The sequence below is a fragment of the Ictalurus punctatus genome, chromosome 12 (genome assembly GCF_001660625.3).
Source record: "Ictalurus punctatus breed USDA103 chromosome 12, Coco_2.0, whole genome shotgun sequence".
In the NCBI taxonomy this organism is placed as follows: domain Eukaryota; kingdom Metazoa; phylum Chordata; class Actinopteri; order Siluriformes; family Ictaluridae; genus Ictalurus; species Ictalurus punctatus.
The window spans coordinates 10,984,153-11,005,607 of record NC_030427.2 but is presented as its reverse complement, the minus strand read 5'-3'; the positions used below and the strand labels follow the sequence as shown (position 1 = coordinate 11,005,607).

Genomic DNA, 21,455 nt, shown 5'->3' with positions numbered 1-21,455 from the left:
TTTGTGAGCCAGTACAAACCAAGTGGGTGGGACCCGGACATTTGCCTTGCTATTTTCTTACCGGTTCTTGGTCTGGAAAAAAAATCCCATCCTCTGACATACAGTCCCTTCCGAAAGTATTGGAATGGCAAGGCCAGTTATATTGTTTTTGCTACACACTGAAGACATTTGAGTTCGACGATAGATCAGAATTTTAGCTTTCATTTCCTGATATTTAAGTCTAGATGTGTTAAACAAACGTATTGTTTGAACCCACCCTTTTTTTTTTTCTTTTCCCTCCAAGTGATCTAATATAGTGGAGCATGTGACTGACAGGTGTTTATTGTTGCCCAGGTGTGCCCTGTTAGATTGAGTGTTTAGTCAATTAACAGCTCTGAATGTCTGCTCTTGGTTTGAGATCTGGATTTCACCTGTGAAGACATTTGTTGTTAAAAAGGATAAACCAACAGGAAGACCAGGGAGCAGTGTATGCGAGAAACGCAAGCCATTTTGAAGCTGGGACGAGAGGGAGAATCGTGGAGAGCCGTTGCACAAGCATTGGACATAGCCAGTACAACAATTTGGAATGTCCTGAAAAAGAAAGAAACCACTGGTGTACTAACAGCTAAGACATGGATCAGGTCAGCCAAGGAAAACAACAGACATTGTGAGAGCTGTGAAGAAAAATTCCAAAAGCAACAGTCACGGACATCACCAACAGCCTCCACAGGGCAGGAAGGAAGGCATCACAATCCATCGTTTGAAGAAGATTTCGAGAGCATAAAATGTAGAAGCTACACCACAAAATGCAGATCGTAAATATGAGGAATGAAAGCTGAAATTCTGATCTATCGTCTCATATCCATCTTTTGATCCCAAACCCAAAGGTCTTCAGTGTATAGCAAAAACAACAGAATTGGCCTTTGTGGTTCCTATACATTCCAAGGGGACTGTACGCCAGGGCTTTTGTAGTACGATTCTAATTATTTTTTTTCCTCAATTGTGTTTTTTTTATGCTAGGATTTTCATTTTAGCAATGTTGGCACCCTTTGCTCACCTCATAGTAGCATTTCTTAAAGTCTCATACTGTACAGTGTGTCATTATATTGGTCATAGGAATACCAAAAATGTAGAAGTCTACAATATGCAAATAGAGTTGTGTTCAAATCACTAGCAGTGCGTTAATAAAAGTAAATAAAGTGCAAATATTTTTAACTAGCTTTTATTTCCATATTTTTCGTATTTCATATGTAGTGAAGTCCAAATCAAAGCAGTAATAAATTTGAGCAAGTCTGTGGTGTTCTTTTACAGGAAGCAAAGAAAAGGAATGTCAATCTGTTAAAAAAAAAATATATATATAGCAGTGTCTGTGTTTTTCTCTTCAAACTCAAACACTTATAAACTGCAGACATTTTTCAATATTTAGCTTCACTTTAAATTATTGAACTAATATTTAGTTGCGTAACCACTGTTTTTGATACCTGCTGATTCAGCCCAGGATGAACGAGCTACATTCCACAGTTCCTGCCAGTTTTGGGGTTTTGCTTCAGAAACTACATTTTTGAGGTCACCCCACAAGTTTTCAACGGGGTTTTCGGGGGATTGAGCTCGCCACTCCATTACCTCGATCCTTTTTGTCTGGAACCAAGATGTTGCTCACTTACTCGTGTGTTTGGGGTCGTTGTCTTGTTGAAACACCCATTTCAAGGGCGTTTCCTCTTCGGCATAGGGCAACGTAATCTCTTGGAGTATTTTGATGTATTCAAACTGATCTATGATCCCTGGTATTCGATAAATAGGCGCAACACCGTAGTATGGAAAACATCCCCATATCATGATTTTTGCACCACCGTCTTCACAGTGTACTGAGGCTTGAATTCGGTACCCGGGGTCACCTGACGTACTGTCGATGACCGCAAGACTCGAAAAGAACAATTTTACTCTCATCAGTCCACAGAATGTTACGCCATTTCTCTTTGGGAAAATCGACGTGTTCCTTGGCAAATTTGACCCGATTCTGCACGTGCCGTTTTTTTCAACAGTGGTGCTTTACGGGGGCTTCTCGCTTTTGAATCAAATCACGTTGTCCCTCCGAACAACGTTTGGAACGGCCCGTTTTACTTAGCAATTCAGGAGGAAATATATTTTATAACGATATGGGAAACATTTTGCTTCCCTTCTTCCTTAATAAAGAACAATTAGTGACACTTTTTTTTTTTTTTTCTTCACAGAATGAATGAATTCTGTAATTAAACTCCACGCTGCTATTATTTTGAACACGCCCCTTTTGATGAACGGGTCAGTTACTCAGAACAAGCAGTTGTTTTTCTGTTACACTACTACATCTACAAGTAAATTATTTGCAGTGCTGAAATATTACTACTAATAACAGTGGTTCATCAGGTTACTGATGATGTACTTCTATTTTTCATTAAAAAGAAAAATTCAATTTTAACACCGCTGTAAGTCTAAATGTATTACTTTATGCAGAGCGGAACGACAGTCCAGATCAGAGTTTGGGCATTTCTTAATGTAGTGGGCTTTACTAAAGCATGGTTGCTCAATTGACGGATGACCTCCAATGCATTCATTCAGTCACAATTTAAATAGAAGTTCTTTTTGGTCTGAGAAATTGAGCCCGATTAGGCAAACATCGCTTAATTGAAAGGTTCCCAACTTTTTTTTTTTTTTTTTTTTTTTGTCAGCTGAACCCCCCTCTACTTAAATGATGTGCTCGCTATATAAGTACTCCCTGGAGTCGTTAAGCAGGTTATCATTGAGTGCACTTTTTGCTCGTTGAAAGAAAAAAAACTCTTGGTGCTGTTTTAATCTCAACAAACTTGCCTTGATTGGTTTTATGGTCAGGGTTTTGTTTGTTTATTTATTTACTTATTTCCCCAAATGTCATTTTAAGAAAGCTGGCTTCATATGTTCTTGAGAGAGCCGCTTCAAACATATCGCACACTAGGGAAAGGGTTTGGCCTCATCACTGTCCATCCACATAAATGGGGGGTTAGAGTGTGCCATCCCTCCCACCAAGAGAGCATAGCCAATTACACACTCTTAGACTCCTGGCCACGGGACTGTTGGTGATTAACACTCGAGATCTGCTGATATGACAAAAGGGTGAATGCGTTTTCTAAGAATCTAACCCCATTTAAAAGCAAGTTTTTATTTCCTCCTTTTTTTTTGTCTTTTCCCTTGTCACTAGTAGCTGGGTGGAAGCTGAGCCCTATGGTGAGTGCGATGTATGGGCCGGAACTCTACGCAGGTAAGGCATTGGATATGTGCTGTATAATTCGACATCATTTATCTAGCTATTGTTGTGTGTTATTTCTATGTCCATAATGGGTGCTTAGAATGCAAAAAAAGCTGCATTTACAGTTCCCCTTTTACCCCAATGTATTCCATCATCCAAAATGTGTTGACATCCACGCTTGCTTTAGAGCTATAAGGCTAATAAAGCTAACAGGGAGTGAAGCAACCTTCTGTTCCCACATGGACACTCTAAAGGTTTTTATAACCCAAAAACTGTTTATATCAAAGACTCAACTTTGGTTCAGTGGATGCTTTTAGGTTTGTACCTAGGAAGTGATGCTGTAATCATAAAGACTGTTCTGTGCCTCATTCCAAGACTCACATTTAGTACTGCTTGTGTTTATAGTATGCGATTTGTAGATGAAAAGGTTTATATCCCACTAGCTGTTTTTATCTAGAAGAGGTTCTCTCAAGGTTTCTTCATGACTTCTCAGGGAGATTTTCCTTGCCACCGTCACTCATGGCTTGTTCATTAGGGATGTGAATCTACATCCGGATGTCTGTCACAAAGCAGGTTTACAATCTCAAAAAGCAGCGCTCATCTCAAATTTGCCGCTTCATTAGTCTTGTAGCTCGATTGCAAAGAAGAGAAAAAAAAAAAAACAACCAAAATGTCAGACACCAGAAAAATGGCTACAGGGACCACTGTGTAAATGTAATTTTTGCTGAACAGTCTCTTAATCATGAAGATCTGATCTTATCTGACAGCTTCATCAGTTCAACACCAACAGAAACTAGGAGGCTTGACTCACTACTACACATTCAGAATGACTGACTGACTCTTTTTTCCTTCTGATTCATACACAACCCTTTCCTTTTTTAAAAAAATTATTATTATTATTATTACTACGCTTTTTTTTGTTGTTTTTTTTGTGTGTGTTTTTTTTAATGAATAAACCGACTTCCTGTGTCTCAGTTCCAGGGTTTCCGTACCCCACAGCTGCAGCGGCGGCAGCAGCCACTACAGCCGCCACCTTCAGGGGCGCTCACCTGCGGGGTCGCGGCCGGCCCGTTTACGGCACTGTGCGCGCAGCCATACCGCAACCCGCCATTCCAGCATACCCAGGGTAAGACACATGCGCGCGCACGCACACTTTCCCTGTAGGTTTATTAGCTTTAATTTGAACCCGTTTTGAAGGGCCAACAGTTTTCACAGTTCTCACTGTTTTAACACACACTCCAAGTGCTTCGTTAGCTGATTGAGGTGTGTTCGAGCATATAAATTGTACTATACAGGAAATAGACAGGCCACGTAGCTGATTCATGAGTGCGCTAGTAGTTGCAGTCTTTTTAATTCGTGAAAGCTAATTAAATGAAACGTTTAACGGAACGTATGCAACTTCCCATTTACCTCCAAATGTAGTCGACGAGTCTGTAAATCGTTTCTTCGGTTTAGCACTGGAGCTCTAAGGTGAACGCAGCCAACGTTAACACTAGGTTCACACTAGCAAGCGACGAACCGTTAAGCAGACGATGAATGTTTATATGTATGCGCGCAACACCGAGCCACGCTTTCTGCGACAGTGAAACACACAGTGAATTGTGTGCAAATGAGCCACGACACGCCAAAGCGGCAAATCCAAACGACCAGCTCTGACGATTCCTCAGATCAGTGACACGACGCGTGTGCGCCGACGTTTCTTCACTTCCCTATTCACTCGGAATTCATTCCCATGCTCCGTTCGACGCACAAAAATGTTAGGAAAGCTTAGAACGTGGTTTCACACTATAAAGTCATTAAAATGTGTATGGAGACATGAAAGTAAATTAAAGCCTGGAGGAAGTAGCAGAGATGGCCAGTGCATTAACGCTAGTACAGATTGTGTGCTAGCTAGTGCGAATTCAATCAAACAGCCAGGTTTCACACTGATTAGTGCGTTATTTAATTAGCTTTTGTTGTCTCATATAGGTACTGTTCTGGACAGGCCACGCCCACATGTGACAGCACTTGCTATATGTGATAAGTAGCTATGAATGTGTTGGATTAGATTCAACTTTATCGTCATTAAGCAGAGTACAAGTACAGAGCTATTGCTCGTTAGTGTGAACGTAGTGTAAGACGTTTCTCGACTGATATCTTTTTTTTTTCGTAAATATCCATCTTGAATCGCATTCAGAAGTGTCAAAAAGTGTGACTAATCGATAAACGTGAACAAAACGTCACCGTGAGGCGGGACAATGAGACGTTACACATTCTCACAGCGTAATTTGGATGAGGCAGACAGGCTATGTTCGTCTCGTAGCTCCAGCGTAAAACCGAAGTAAACAAAGCGGTTGCATTTGAGGTAAGTGGGAAAACTGCGTAAAAGGGTTTTTTTAACCAGACTGTGGATTCCCTTAACCGTTAATAAAAATGGATTAAACCAGGTTTTTATTAGTGTTTTCCATTTGCACTCTGATTATTTGTGCATGTTGCATGTGTTATTTGTGGGGTGCTGTGCTTTTCAAATCCAAACCAAATGCTGATCACTGTAATGACGGGAAAAAATGCCAGTTTCATCGACATCCTCATTATTTTGTGCGCGAGTGTACCGTCATTAACGATTGACCGTAAACCTGACTGATGAAAGTGGCATTTTCACTGTGCACTGCATGCGTGTGTGTACTAATTTCCTCACGTCTTTTTCTCTCTCTCCCACGCTGTGTTTTTTTTCCCTCTCTGTCCATCATCCACTCATCTCCTGCCTCTCTTCACATGGCCACTGGGTGGCACTCTTTCCTCGCGTTCACTGTCATTTCTGCTCTTTTCATCTTCCTGCCTTTCCTTGTCCTCGCTTCTTTTTTTTTTTTTTTCTTTCTGCCTTTTTCTCTCACCCCCTCTTTCTCACTCTCGCACTCCCTCCTTCTATCTCTCTCTCCTTCTTGCCTCCCCTCTCTCTCTATCTCTCTCTCTATCTCTCTCCCAGTGTGGTGTACCAGGATGGTTTCTATGGGCCTGCAGACCTCTATGTAAGTATCGTTCCCTATCTCTCCTTCTCTCTTTCTCCTCATCCTCCTCTCTTTCTCCTTCACTCTGAGTCAGAGTGGTTTGCAGGATGTGTGACGGCGAGTGGCACCGAGTCGTCTCATTCGGAATTACACCAGATCAGCAGTTTTTCCTGTTAAAGAATAACTTCCATTTTGCTGATTCACCAACACAAGCAGTGTCTTTTATTAAATGTATAAATCTGATCCTCAGACAAATCGAGGTCAAACTGCAGGTTGACGAATAGACGGCTCTGTGCGTGTGTGCGAGAGTGGCATGAACCTGAGTGTCTCTGTGTATTTGTGTGTGAGTGAGTGAGCGAGCACCTGCCTGTGTGTATGAGTGTGTGTGTGTATGAGTGTGTGTGTGTGTGTGTGTGTATATGAGTGTGTGTGTGTGTGTCCAGGTTGACGATAGCTCTTTCTGTTCTCCCCGTAGAATAGTGTTTCAGGACTCTGTGGTTAGTAGCAGATTGCCGCAGGTAGGGTTTCTCTGACGGATAGTGTGCATCTCTCGTTCTGACTGACTGATTTATCAATTAATAAATTTGTTTGACATATTGATTGTTTGAGATTGTTAATGCGTTTCTGTTTCCCTACTAACTCACTGCAATCTGACATGGGTGAAGGGAAGGGGGAGAAATTTATCCAGCATAAGAGCTAATTTCAGCCTGCCTTTCCACTCCTGCGAGAATGGTCATTTCTGTTCAAAGGTTTATTTAAAAAAAAAAAAAAAAAAAAGGCAAATGTGTTATTTAAAATTAAATAAAACTTTTAAAGTGAAACCTTAGCTTGTAGTACAAGTCCCTTACACGTAGGCATGTGCCGATGATATAGTTTTTTTAATTGCATTTTTAAAAAAAATCAACCTTTTTGTATTGTTTTATAAAAAAAAACTTGATTCATTGGCCATAATGAGTCCTACTAAACTAAATCATATTGAGCTGAATCATACTGAACCGAATCACATTGAATTGAATCGTGCTGAACCGAAGCATACTGTATTGAACAAACTCATACTGAACTGAATTGTTCTGGGCTGAATCGTACTGTACTGAATTGAATCGAGCTGAACCAAATCATACTGAACTGAATAGTATTGAGCTGACCTGTACTGAACCAAGGCGTACTGAATCAAATTGTATCGAGTTCAATCATATTGAACCGAAGCATACTAAACTGAATTATGTTGAGTTGAATCGTACTGAACCGAAGCGTACTGAATTGAATCGTTTTGAACCAAATCATACCGAACTGAATCATATTGAGCTGAATCGTATTGAAATGAATTCTAGTGAACCAAAATGTAATGAATTCAATCCCACCGAATCATACTAACTTGGTTCCTTAATGAACCAAAGCATACTGAACTGAATGAAACTGTACTGAATCGTATGAATCTGAATCATATTTAACTTCATTGTTCTGAACTGAATCATACTGAGCTGAAAGTTATTCAGGATCCCTGCTTGTCATAACATCTGGCTCATCAATCATGTGACATTTGTAGATTTTTGCTAGATTATCAACCTAGAATGCATTAAAATCCAAGATCTTCAAATAAACACAACTAGCTATTACACTAACTTGCACTCGCTGTCAGGTCACATGACCGCATGGCCACTAGTTGGCCTAGGGTTTATCCATTTATACTTCCATGTAATATTGTGGAATGTCCGCAAATCAAGTTAGGTCCTATTATCTTGTCATGTTTCTGCATAGTCAGCATGTAGTAACGTTCGTTCTACTGTCATCCAGATGACCTGCATTCCAAATATAAACATCTGTTTAATGAAAGTCAAAAAGGTGGGGTTTTTTCCCGGTTGTTGAACCTACATGTCCATTGGAATTTTTAAAAAAATGTTAAATTCTAAATAATATCCCAGACATGAAATCAGCTTGACATGACCTCCACCTTCTGTGTTTCTAATCACATCAGTCTGTAGAGTTCATTTTGTGTTTTCCAGATAGTACAGCGTATCTCTTAAAAGCACATCGACGCTGCCATAAGAGTGATTATCAGCACATGCCTAATTTCATGTTTCACACTCGATCCCATTCTAGCACCATTTCCAAATCAACATCTCCCCAGATGTGCGGAGTTTTCCAGCAGAAATCACATCTGGCTCCACGGCGCTGTTAGCACATTAGCTGTAGAGAAATGATTTTGTGATTCTGACCCCTTCCCAGAATCTCCCCGTATCTCTGTCTCACTGTGGCATGCTGACTGGAGCAGTGTTGGCATGCAGGCACACTTACCGCCCTTAGATACCTGCTCTCACCTCCCCCCCCCCCCCCCCTCCTCTCTCTCACCTCCCCGTGTCCCCCCCCCCTCACCTCCCCGTGTCCTCCCCTCTCTCTCTCTATCTCTCTCTCACCTCCCTCCCCCCCTCCTCTCTCACCTCCCCGTGTCCCCCTCTCTCTCTCTCTCTCTCTCACCTCCCCATACCCCCCCTCTCTCACCTCCCCGTGTCCCCCTCTCTCTCTCTCTCACCTCCCCATGCCCCCCCCCTCTCTCTCTCTCTCTCTCTCTCTCTCTCTCTCTCGCTCTCTCACCTCCCCGTGCCCCCCCTAACCTCCCCTTATCCCTCTCTCTCTCCCCGCTCTCTCTCTCAGCTCCCCATATCTCTCTCTCACCTCCCCATATCTCTCTCTCTCTCTCTCTCTCTCTCTCACCTCCCCGTGCCCCCCCCCACCTCCCCTTATCCCTCTCACCTCCCCGTATCTCTCTCACCTCCCCGTATCTCTCTCTCTCTCTCTCTCTCTCTCTCTCTCTCTCTCCCTGCTCTCTCTCACCTCCCCGTATCTCTCTCTCTCTCTCTCTCTCCCTCTCTCACCTCCCCGTATCCCTCTGTATCACCTCCCTGTATCCCTCTCTCTCTATCCCTCTCTCCCCCTCTCTCCCCCTCTCTCACCTCCCCGTATCCCTCTCTATCCCTCTCTCCTCCCCTCTCTCCCCCCTCTCTCTAGCACTCCTTTTCTCTCAGCCTCTTGCTCTTTTGCTTTTCTCCCTTTTTTCTATTTATTGCTTTAGACCTAGCACCGCATTTACTTTTCCTTCATTCTTTTCTAGTTTTATTTTTCATTCCCTTTCTTACTCTCTCCAGTTTATTTCTCTGTTTCCTTTCATTGTTTAAAGTTTCTGCATTTCTTTCTTCCTTTAAACTTTTTCCTTTTCATTTTTGTGTATTTCCTTTTATTATTTCTCTTTCTATTTTCCCTTCTTTATTGCTTTCTCTCTTTCTTTCTACTTTTCTTTCTTTGTAATCTTTCCTTTTCTCTTCCTTTCATTCCTTTTATACATTTATTTCTTCCTGTCTTTCTTTCTTTCTGCATCTCTTTTCCCCTTCTTTATTCCTTTCTGTTTCCTTTTCTTTTTTTAATTCTTGGTTTTTTTGTAATCTTTATTTTTCCTGTTTTTTTTCCCCCCTCTTCCCTTCCTTTTATATATTTATGTCTTCCTGTAATTCTTTCTTTCTCTCCCTCTCTCCCTCTCTCCCTGTACCCCTGCTGTCCCCACCATCTCTGCAGGTGTGTGGGGGAATGTGGGAGTATTACTTGATTGGCTCTAGGGTAGAATGCAGTGGTGTGATTGGCAGAAATCGCTTGTTTGTTTTTTTTTGTTTGTTTGTTTGTTTTTTGGGTTTTTTTGTTTTTGTATTCAGTTTGGGGTGCATGCTGTCTGTATGCGTGTCTGTCTTTCTGTCTGTCTGTCTGTCTGTGTGGTTGTGGTGCCACGAGTGTGAATGAACGTTTCCCTTAATCTCACTGTTTCTGACTGTCTGTGTGTACTGGCACCAGTCAAATGACTTGCTCACCCTTCGTTGTGTGGAGCGTGCATTGGGGGTTTGGGGAGGGTGAGATATGGCACTCAGGCTGCACACGTAATTCCGACTGATTTCAGTTTGTGTCTTCCTCATCGACAAAAAGTCAACATGGCGTTTCTGTTTCGTTTGTTTGTTTGTTTGTTTGTTTTTTTTTTGGCATGACGTAATCAATCGAGTTTTGAGGTAATCCCATGGCCGTGATTTGCCAGTGAGGAAGAGACACACTCACAGCTAAAACATCAAAATTCAGCTCCGTTCTCAGAATGTGGTTTGCATCTGATCATTAATAGCAGTTTGCTTGTTATTTGATATCGTATCATGCCTAACGCCTAATACGTGTTCCTTCTACCATGCTACACTGTTTAAGCTACTGTGGGTGCTACCTGGCGTTTATCTCATCTATATAATATTCTCTCTCTCTCTCTCTCTCTCTCTCTCTGACTCTTTCTGTGTTTAGGGTGGTTATGCGGCGTATCGCTACGCCCAGCCCACCGCCGTAGCAGGTCCGACAGCAGCAGCAGCGGCGGCCGCCGCAGCAGCCTATAGTGACAGGTTAGCATCCATGCAGCTGTTCTGAACATGTTAGCACGTGCTGTACCTAGACTCTTTGTTTGTAACACAGTTGACATCCATTTATACTGCGATTGTAGTTCCAGTCTGAAGTAATTATATTTTATTTCAGTTATGGTCGCGTGTATGCGGCGGATCCCTACGCTACAGCGCTAGCAGCCCCCGCGGCTGCCGCATATGGAGTGGGCGCAATGGTATGGCTAGCTCTTCGTTGACATCAGCAATGTTCTGATAAGATCTTTGACTGAGTATCTCATGCAAATTAGCAGTGCACGGTATGATTGCTGGATTTGCTTTACCACAGATTTTGACAAATATACATCGAGGCCTTGCTCGTTATTTACACAAAAAACAGCGCTCTCTTTCTATTTGTCAGTCACTTTAGACTGCTTTACTATCACATCCAGAGTACAGTGTGATGTGATGCAGCGTTACAGAGATAAACGTATCGTTGAAATGCATTCATATTCATCGGAAGAGCGAAGTCCTGTAAATATTTGAAAATGTATTTTGTATCGGAACTGTGTTTTTTTTGTTTGTTTGTTTTTTTATAAACACGTTAGAGCGTGCTACTTTAAGTAAACACGTAAAAACACGCGAAAGGTTCAGTCGTCTTCCCAATTGATTTTTGAATGATTAACAGTTGCGCAAGTGTTTTGAACCCTCTTGATATCAACTGACACCTATGAAGCCCCACCCCATTCCTCCGGTCTAACAGTAGTGCTTTAGCTGCATTGACGTAATTGCGAGATTCTGATTCCATAGGACTCATCATTACAACTTTTTCACAACTCTCAATTAGAATTTCCAGAGAGCTCCGACTTACACCACATGGCTGCTGCGACATCATGCGGAAACGCTCGAAACGGCGGCGGCTTCAGGTGTAAAACGTAGTTAAGAAGTTATCTCGTAATATTTCTACGTAATACTTCGTCGTAATCTTAATAACGCAAGATTCATCTGAAAAGAAACGGCATACCATACGCAGATTCATTTCATTCCGAGAACGGTCCCGGTTGTCATCTAGTAATTATTGTAATTCCGACATGGCGTGAACGCAGCCTTTCTCGCCTCACTTGAAAGTCAAGGGAAGTATGCGGAATAGAGTCTGTCAGGATGCTATGCTTGTACAATGGCCACTCTACAAAAATGATTACCCAGAAAGTCACAATATCTCAAGGAAAAGGTCCTATGAGAATACTCCGAGAGAACGGTGCAATTCAGAGCAAGTAAAAAATAAAGAAAGGCTTTGCAAATAAAAAAAAATAAATAAATAAATTCATTTTCTGCCTACAAAGATTACATTTTTTTCAAAAATTACATCAACTCGTACCATTTCATTTGTAATTATTAAAAACATTTTTAAATAAATAAATACATCACCATACCAACGATATCTCAGAACAGTGTATCATTTATCACGATATCCGATAGTATATCGATATATCACCCAGCCCTAGAGTCTACCTCCGACAAGGGGCTTATGAAAGCACTACATCGAGAACGTACTGAGGTTTTACCTCTTCAAAATACTTTTGATATCTGGTCGTTATGAAATGAAAGGGACGTGATTTTACCCCGCGACGTGTTTTTGCGTTCATACCACGCGCCACTAGTTCACACGTCTGTCCGTTCATAAAATCTGCAAGGAAAAAAAATGCTATTTGATATGCTCCTCTAACAGCCACATCGTTCTAACCTTTTTTTGTTTTGTGTTTCCCCCCCTACCCCTCCACAGGCCACCCTATACAGGGGCGGATACAGCAGGTTTTCTCCCTACTAATCTCCCGAACCTCTCAGCTGCACCACCTCGCCCAAACTTTTACCAACAGCCAGTCTCTTAAGAGCCGGTTTTTTTTGTTTGTTTTTTTTTTTGTTTGTTTTTTTTGTGGACAAAACAAAAACGCACCGCTTAAGAATAAATACTTGAGAAAGGAAAGTACATCACTACAAGTGGGTTTTTAAGAAAAGAAAATTTGAAAATAAAATCAAATCACATACCTAAAAGTAACTTTACAAGACGAGCGAGACGCTGACTGAAGAATTGCACGGCTGAAAAAAAATAAAATAAAATAAAAATGTATTCTTTCCTATCCTTTGGCACGTTTCTCTGCACATATGCATGCAGTAATGGCTCTAGAGGAACGGTTCTAGCGGCCAGCAAACTCCACGTGCACAGAGAGTCTGGACTACAACGGACAAAGTTTGTACATCGCTCTTCAGAGTATCACACTACACTATACCTAGCCCTATCGAAGAATCCTGCCCACACCACCGCGTTTGACCGTCAGAGGACACGGGCCACTCGAGCCACCAACAAGTAGATCCCGCACGTTCTTTCGTAGAGGACCCGAGAAATCACGACACGAAAGGAAGATGACTGTTTGAAGAGGTGTGTTGTTGGGTTTTTTTTTTTCCGTTTTCTTTTTCTTTCTTTCTTTCTTTTTTTTTTAATCTCATGAGGAAAGAAAAGACTGGGATGTAAAACGAAACTGACAGCTGTTACGGACCGGCGGGATTTTCCGCACGCATATGGGACGATGTGTCATAAATATAACCTACAGAAAACCTTGCTTAGAATAAATTTTTTTGTTCGTTTGTGTTAAAACGACCTCCTGCTTTCGAGGTCTTTTTGAAAAGACGTACCTTTACAGTTAATTAGTAACAATATGCAAATAAACTAGAGTAGAACAAAAATGTTACCAAACTTCATTATTATTATTATTATTATTATTATTATTATTAGACCATTTCTTTAACATGCCGTCCCTGTGACCTCTTGGCTCCTATTTAAACATGGAGGTTAAATTATAAAATTATCAAAATGTAACAGTATATGTAACACACGGTTAAGTTTAGCGGGGGGGGGGGGGGGGGGGGGGCAACGCACACTAAGGATTTTTATACAGTTAGTTAAGGCCCTTATTGGATTTTGGGACCTTTTTACAAGAATCGTGCTGTCAAATATGCAACTTGCCTCATTTCACAACAGGGTGTGCAGCAAGTGTAAACTTTGGATTGTTTTGTTTTTTTTAAAAAAAAAAAAAAAAAAAAGAAAACGCTAAGCTACATAGTATTTTTTTTTCCCTTGCTTCTCTACATGTATTTACTCTTATCTTCTGAATATTGATATTATGTCTTATGAATTTTGGTTCCAAAGATTTTGTGAAGCACATTTTGTTTGTTTTTGGTTTTTTTTGCTTATATGTATGAGCCTATGGTAATTTCTGTTATTTGCCTTGTTTTATTTTTGTATCAATAGATTTTACTGTTTGATTTTTGAAGTGACTTTAAAAAAAAAAAAAAAAAAAGAAAAGAAAAGAAAAAAGCGGTTTGAAATGAAATGGATCTTGCAGTGTCTGCTGTGCCATCGACATCCAGTTTCCAGCGTAATTTATTAACAAACCTATCAGTCGAATATAAGCAGGTTATTCTGTGGTCAGGATTTATCCGTGTACGTGCTTCGTTCCGAGTCGTGTATCAGTACTTCCGTGCCGGAATGTTGGAAAAGCATGAAACCTGAACTACTGGGTATTTAATTGTGTATGGATTCACCCGTCTAAAACTGATTCCAGCTGTGTTGCTTATCAACAGTCAACACTTATACTGTAAGTAAATATAGAACACATTTCATACTTTAAGCTTTTTAGTTGAACCCCACGCTTTTTTTTTTTGTTTGTTTGTTTGTTTGTTTTTTTTGGTTGTTGTTGATGATGTTTTTTTATTTGTGTGATATAGGGGTTGAATTATATTCCACTGTTCCGAGTCCTGGAAGTGGAACGTGTATTAAGGTTTAAGGAATTTCCCCGCCTCTCTCTGAAAGCTCTTTGAGATGGAAGGGTGTTAACTGTTTTTGCTGTCCATTAGGTACTTTGCAGCCTATGCACTACATTTCTCAGTGTTATCAATGAAATTAGGACATCATTTAACTGCGATCAACCTCCCCCTTTGCCTTGACTCTTCCAAGTTCTGTGTCGGATAAATAAGGATGGATTTGTCCATTGTTTGCAGCTTTCCTATGTGTATAGTGGCTAAAATACTACTGTTAAAACAGTAGTCTAAAGGCCAGACAGGACTAGACTCATCTCAGTCTGGTGATATTTATTAATGAATTACATCCCGCGAATCAAACCGGGATTGGAATTTGCGGCTCTGGTCGAAAGTTCCTCCAAAAAAAAAAAAAAAAAAAAAAACCCGGCGAAGGGCGTGTGAGTCTAGATTTGTTGGATCATCTTATAGAGCACAGGTTTCCAGTAACGTCCAGCTGTACAGTCAGGATGGGAAAGAAACAAGCTGCCTCCTTCGGCAGCGTCCCAATCCTATCCTATAATCTCCTTTCCATCTTTGCACATTTATTATATAATACATGTTGTGCATATTATCCTTTAGTTTACAATGTGAGTGTGTTTTGGTTTTGAACTCTTCCTCTCTGCATACTCAGATGCCATTTGTGATGTAATTTGTATCTGAATGTCCATATAAACTGTTTTTTTTTAAAATATATGCACAAACGAGTTTTGGGGTTTTTTTGTCTTTGGGAGAGCAACGTCATCCAGATGTGTATTGAGTTTTATTTCAGCTAAAGGCTGATGATTATTATTTATTTTATTTTTTTTTTAAAGATTAAATAATTTTAGGTGAATTTATTTCAGTGTACAGAAAAAAAAAAGGGGGTCCAAATTGCACCAGGGTTGATTTTGATTTTGACTTCTAGTTTGGATTTAGTTTTAGTCTTTGTCCGGACGTGTATAACAGTGTGAAGTCTGGAGAAACTCGTCAGATGTCATGGTGCATGAATTATGAAAAATATGGTTTGGGACAAAATAGGCTTTTTCTGCCCGTAGTATAGTTCTACACGTCTACTATCAGAATACGTACATATATTCCATCAAAAATAGTGTTGAAATGTTTTTATTTATTTTGTAGTCTTGTCTAGGCCTGATAAAAGATCACGTCGGGTAAAAATCCGTTTTACTATATGCAGTGCTGCAAATGCTTCATCTGCCTGAAGATATCTAAAACCTTGTTAGCCAAGTGTGATTTCCTCACACAGCGAATGTCACACTTTAATCAAGGTGAAAGCTACATGCTGTAGCAAAATAGAGACGAGCCAGATTAATTCAGTTTAACCACTATGCTGCTGTGCACCAGGTGTATCTTCACTTCATAATTTTCTCTCATTCAGTTTTAAACAGACTTTCAAATGCTAGAACTTGTGGTTGAGCTACATGCAAAAGAGAAGCATGTTTCTGTTGTCTAGGAAAGTCTGTAGCTTTTTATATATATATATATAATTAGAAAGTTTCAAAAATTGATAGTGGAAGGCTTTCCATGGGTGCACACACATAGTTTCCACATCATATTTTTCGTGTCTAGTCCACTAGAACAGTTTGATTGGATTTATAAAGAGTAGGGGTGTAACCCCGGCGTCCTGGTGAAATTCCTCCATTGGCCCTTATCTCGCAAACGTTCTAAGGTTAAATCCTTCTTACGATGGAACACCAGATTGCTGTGTAAAAGCCCATTTAGACTATGGTCACTCCTCTGATATTCTCTCAACAGGCTGAAACAGTTGAGTTAGTTAATTAGCTAATAAGACAGCCGTGTACACATTTAGTTACGTTTGATTGAAGTGTGTTCACTTTAGTGATTTGGATGAAGTTCTAGCTGGTTAATACTGTATTAGTCTAACAAGACCAAAGCAGTGTTTTCTTCAGGAATAAAACATAATGGATAACGTCAGTGTGGTCAACGAGGTCGTTTATTCTCTCAAGCGATGAGTAAGAAGGCAGCAGTTTCCTCTCAGGTCTTGCGACATGTTCTGGAGCACAGAGTGAAGTGTTTAGTGTTTTTTAATACCTTTTGTATAAGTGAAGTTCACTCCACTAGTTCTGAGTGTTTTTCTTTTTTTTTTATTATTATTATAAGGAAATTAGATTTTGCCACATATACTGCAGAAGGTTGAATTGCACATTCGTTTTTGTCATGAAAATTTTTTTTAAAATTACAAAAAAACTAAATTAAGCCAGTACATTCAAGAAATTCAGACTTGACAATCTCATTGGATTACAACAGCATTATGGGTGAGTAGAATTGCATCATAAAATATAAGAACCAATCATACTTCAGTATGCAAATTTAGGCTGTGCAGCATGGGATACACCCCAGAATGTGAAATGATGCCTCCTTGATTCCTCGAGCTTCTATCCTTCAGTGCATGGTCTGGAAATCAGCTGAAGTGCGCCATCGTTTTGGACGTACCAATTCTTAAAATAGCCTCAAAGGAATCGAGGGATGCGGCAAAGCTTCTAGATCAGTTCAATGATGTTAACTGTGGGGGTGGGGGCACTTTTATATATTTTGACTGTCCAGGTTAGTGAAATGTAGCACCATGAACTACTCAACAATAAGAACATGTCAAAGAAGAGGGGTCCAAAACAAAGACGTACAAAACTGCAAGCTACAAAATTCCATATTTGGACAGATCGCTTAGCTCCATGTCGCCGTAAGCCTCCCACGGACAAATCACAGTGAAGTCTGCGGAAGAGAGAAACAGTCAGAAATGAAATGCGTACGGTACGCTATATCGCCAAAGGTATGTAGACACCTGACCTTCATGCCCATATGTGGGTCTTCTTCAAAGATGGAAGCACACAATTGTATAGGATTTCCTTGTATGCTGTAGTGGTAACGTTTCCCTTCACTGGAATTAAGTCCTAGCCCAAACCTGTTCTAGCATGACCGATAGCGTAAAAGAACTTCAGAGCCCTGATCTCAACCCAGCTTTGGGATGAATTGTGGCAACAGTTCATCTGAGCACCAGACCTTCTCAGCCAGTGCTAGACCTCACTAAGAAGACCTCCAAGAACAGTGGAGGTTATTATAACAGCAAAGTGGAGGACTCAGTCTAGAATGGGATGGTCAGGTGTCCACAAACTTTTGGCCAGATTGAGATTACTATTACTACTGCACACGGGATTCCTTTCAACTTTGCATCATCTGCAAAGATCCTGAATTTGAGAGATGAATAAAAAAAAGTGGTGCTTTTGCAGCGCAAAGAAAGGCATGAAGGCAGTTTGATATTTGTGGTGTGTTTGTTTACCTGTGCCGAGATCCTCCATTCCAGGGATGTCCTCTCCGAAACCCTTCTGGCCTGGTCTTGGTGCTTTGCTCTTGAAAGTCCGGACTATCCTTTGCTTGAACCTGGGAGGTCCCTTCTTGTCTGTGGGTGCTGGGGCATCCATTGCATTCATTTCCTAAATATGAAATATGACATTTCTGCTGAAAATACTACAAGTTAACGCTAGAAATCACTGTCTTAGCTACGGCTACGAATTTTGAATGTTCTCTAAGGACCAGTGGTGATTACTGAATACCAGTTCTGAAAGTGCGCCACATTCGGCCCTTGATCAAGTCTCTCATCCTCAGATATATGCATGAATATTGATTTGATTCTGCTTCATTTGCATTTGGGTGTTTTGGGAATGCTTTGGATAAGGAGTCTGTCAGGATGAAAGGTTAACATGTGCTTTGTCTGAGACACACTGAAATCCGCTGCCTGTCTTCCAGCTGTTCCTCATTCCACATCGTCTATTAAGTGCCATTTTTGTTCAACTGGTTCATCTTTCATCTTATCCTTTGATGTTTTAATCTCTCTTTCATTAATTCATTTCTTCCACACCACTTCATCAAGTCAATTACTGCTTCTGACAGTGCAATCATTTAACTGACTCTAACTGTTGCTGCGATTCCAAACGAGCCTGGCTATTTTTAAAGACTAGGCTATTTATAGTATGTTTACAGAACCCCTGACCTCAATGAGCTAATGTAGGCCACTTAGACTGAGCTCTGTAATTTGTATTCTGTTCAAGGGATTTCAGAAGAGATGACTTTGCTTGCTTCTAGGGGAAGTGACAATTCAGCAATAGCACGCTCTTATCTGAGTTCCTATCTATCAAACTATAACACTATACTGATTCTCAACACAAAGCATGTTGGGTAATTTTAGCTTAGGAGTTAAGGTTCTAAGCTTGTGATAGGTTGTGAGTTCCCAGTAGAGTCGAGTCTCCCTTCTGACCCTTAACCTTCAATTGCTTGGCTAGCCTGCTTTTTCATTTGAAAGTTGTTTGGATGTAATGAATTTGGGCAAGTGCAAAAGTTTGCACACCCTTAGGACAAAATGAAGGTGGATTTTTAACTCGAGTGCATTTAGTGGGTTGTGTTACAGATGTTCTTTTATAACCATAAGTACCAAAAAAAGGGTCAAATCAAGTATGCTAAGATATTAGAAATGGACAAAACAAAACTCATTGATACTGAGCCCGGGTTACTGTCTGTGTGGAGTTTTGATGCGTTATCTCCATGCATTTGTATGGGTTTTCCTCAGGATTCTCTGGTTTCCTCCCACCTCCCAAAAACATTCAGGTAGGTGGTTTGTCTACATGAAATTGCTTAAATTACACAACATAACATTTTTTGTTGATTTTCCTTTATAAGTTGGATTGGTATTGTGTTGTCCATATTTCTTTAACATTTTGAAAAAAAAAATATATATATATATATATATATAATGTGTATGTATATTTTATTTATTTATTTTTTTCCCAGAAAATAGTCTAAATATAGTCAGATCTATCTAGCATTTCCTATTATATGATTACAGTTAACCAAATATAAGATTATTAAACCTATTTCTAGACAGATTTACTCATTTCAAACTTTACATTGCTTTGTGCTAATGGCAGATCATTTTGATTCTTTCAAGAAAAAAATGCTTAAATTACCAAAATTATTTGACACTAGAACAAGCTTTTCAACTTTGAATTGAGTAAAAAAAAAAAAGTCTAGAAATGCACTCACTGTCCACTTTGTTAGGAACACCTGCACATTCATTGCAGTTATCCAATCAGCCAGTCATGTGGCAACAGCACAATGCATAAAACCATGCAGATACAGATCAAGAGCTTCAATTAGCGTCAAAGATCAGAACAGGGAAAAATGGCATTGATGTTAACCGTGGCATGGTTGTTGGTGCCAGATGGGCTGGTTTTGTGCATTGTGCCAGTCTTTCTCTCACTCTCTTTTTCCCTCCAGCCTCTTAGCTGTGTTCATCAGTCTGATAAAATAATCATATTCCAGAGCCGTATCTCCCTGCGGTTCTCGCCTGGTTTCTCACTGAAGCTAAGCAGGGTTGAACCTGGCCACTATCTGGATGGGAGACCTCCTGGGGAAAACAAAGGTTTCTGCTGGAGGTGGTATTAGTGAGGCCAGAAGGGGTGCTTACCCTGTGGTCTGTGTGGGCCCTAATGCCATAGTATACTGTAGTGAATGGGACACTATACTGTAAAAACAGCACTCTCTTTCGAATGAGACATTAAACCGAGGTCATGACTCTCTGTGGTCATTCAAAATCCCAGGACACTTCTCATAAAGTGTAAGGGTATTACCCCGGTGTCCTGGCGAAATTCCCCCATTGGCCCTTATCTAACATGGGCCCCTAATAGTCCCATCTCTGAATTACATCACTACATTGCTACATCCCTCTCCTCTCCACTAAATAGCTGGAGTGGCGGGGGTTCTGGCACACTATGGCTGCCATCGCATCATATAGTTGGATGCTACACACTGGTGGTGTCTGAGGAGAATCCCCCACCCACCCACCCCCACCGCCCCATACTATGTAAAGTGCTATATAAATCTAAGGAATTATCATAATTATCTCATGAAGAAAAAACCCTACCTCTTTTACAATACCATTGCTGTGCACTAGCTATGGGCTCAGTTCGGACCGAATGCCTGGATGCTTACCTCAGCGTTTCACAGCGGTCAGCCTTTCAGAGAGCACGTAGAGAAATGCAAAACAAAGGTGAGCTTGAATCCTCAGCTCGTTTTTTTTTTCTTCTTCTGCAGTCTCTCTTCTCCTTTTCTTCTGGCATCCATCGTCCTCTTTTATACTCATTTCTCTAATCCCCTGCAGCCACCCACCCACTTCTCACAACTCTTCCAGAAGTTTTCTGATCTCTTTCATTACCTGCCTGCACACACACACACACACACACCATACATACACATACACATTCCCTCCTTGAAAGAGAATGGGCAAAGGGATGAAAAGATTTAGGTGTATTTTAAGGAGAGCTTACGGGAGAGAAAGGGCATCTGAGCTTTCATGGGACTGAGTACACACCGGGCCTGATGAGAGCTTAGTGCATCAACAATGCTTAAGCAGCCAAGAGCTACTCATGACTCATGGTTTAATGGAAGCCACTGATCTAATGATGGGTCTAGTGATATAACAATCTCACTATACATCTTTTTTAGAGGCATCTCTTAGAAACATTTATTCACTTTGTGATTTTTTTTTTATTTTTTTTTTACACAGTACCTCATATAGGATTTTAAAAAAATATTATTTTGAATCTTTCTAGAGCCTTCTTTAAGGGAATACTATACATAAAGTGTTCCCTTTCCACAGACATGTAGTGGAGCTGGTGCTGACACATGAAACCAGGAGATGTTTTTAACTACCGGTTCAGGTTTCCATCCAGTCTCTGTCAATTGGATTCAAGTGATTTACATAATCAAATGTCATTCCATGTCAAACTCGATTGTCATTTAAAAAGCATGTCTAAAAGCGTGTTAACTAATTCTAAGATTTTTTTTATGCAAAAAAAAAATTAAAAATCTGAAGGATTTTAATCATTATATTTCCTGGTAAAGTGTAGTGTTAGAGAGCGAGGACAGGTAACATACTATTTTTTCAGTGTTCTAGGTAGTTTTTTATTAATGTTTGAAATG

General features: G+C 40.4%; 2 protein-coding genes across 11 annotated transcripts in view; one reads left to right on the top strand and one right to left on the bottom strand.

The window, feature by feature from the left end:
• Positions 1-15,173, top strand: part of rbfox2 (RNA binding fox-1 homolog 2) — a 72,872-nt gene extending 57,699 nt beyond the window's left edge. For 4 of the 10 annotated variants that reach the window (XM_017481811.3, XM_017481804.3, XM_017481808.3 and 1 more), the window contains 6 exons: positions 3,191-3,250; positions 4,214-4,364; positions 6,204-6,246; positions 10,546-10,640; positions 10,771-10,852; positions 12,397-15,173. In XM_017481811.3, the coding sequence (XP_017337300.1) occupies positions 3,191-3,250; positions 4,214-4,364; positions 6,204-6,246; positions 10,546-10,640; positions 10,771-10,852; positions 12,397-12,441 (476 nt within the window). In that variant the 3' untranslated portion in view covers positions 12,442-15,173. Of the gene's footprint in view, positions 1-3,190; positions 3,251-4,213; positions 4,365-6,203; positions 6,247-6,700; positions 6,744-10,545; positions 10,641-10,770; positions 10,934-12,396 lie in introns of those variants that run through there. The other 6 variants (XM_017481807.3, XM_017481809.3, XR_006983409.2 and 3 more) reach the window with 5 other exon arrangements.
• A 1,371-nt stretch (positions 15,174-16,544) lies between these two features.
• Positions 16,545-20,802, bottom strand: LOC108272934 (retinal cone rhodopsin-sensitive cGMP 3',5'-cyclic phosphodiesterase subunit gamma). The gene is made up of 3 exons (XM_017481803.3): positions 20,466-20,802; positions 17,761-17,914; positions 16,545-17,195 (listed from the first exon to the last, which is right to left on the bottom strand). The coding sequence occupies exons 2-3, from the start codon at positions 17,909-17,911 to the stop codon at positions 17,119-17,121; spliced, it is 228 nt and encodes a 75-aa protein (XP_017337292.1). The 5' UTR covers positions 17,912-17,914; positions 20,466-20,802; the 3' UTR covers positions 16,545-17,118.
• Positions 20,803-21,455: the final 653 nt, after the last annotated feature.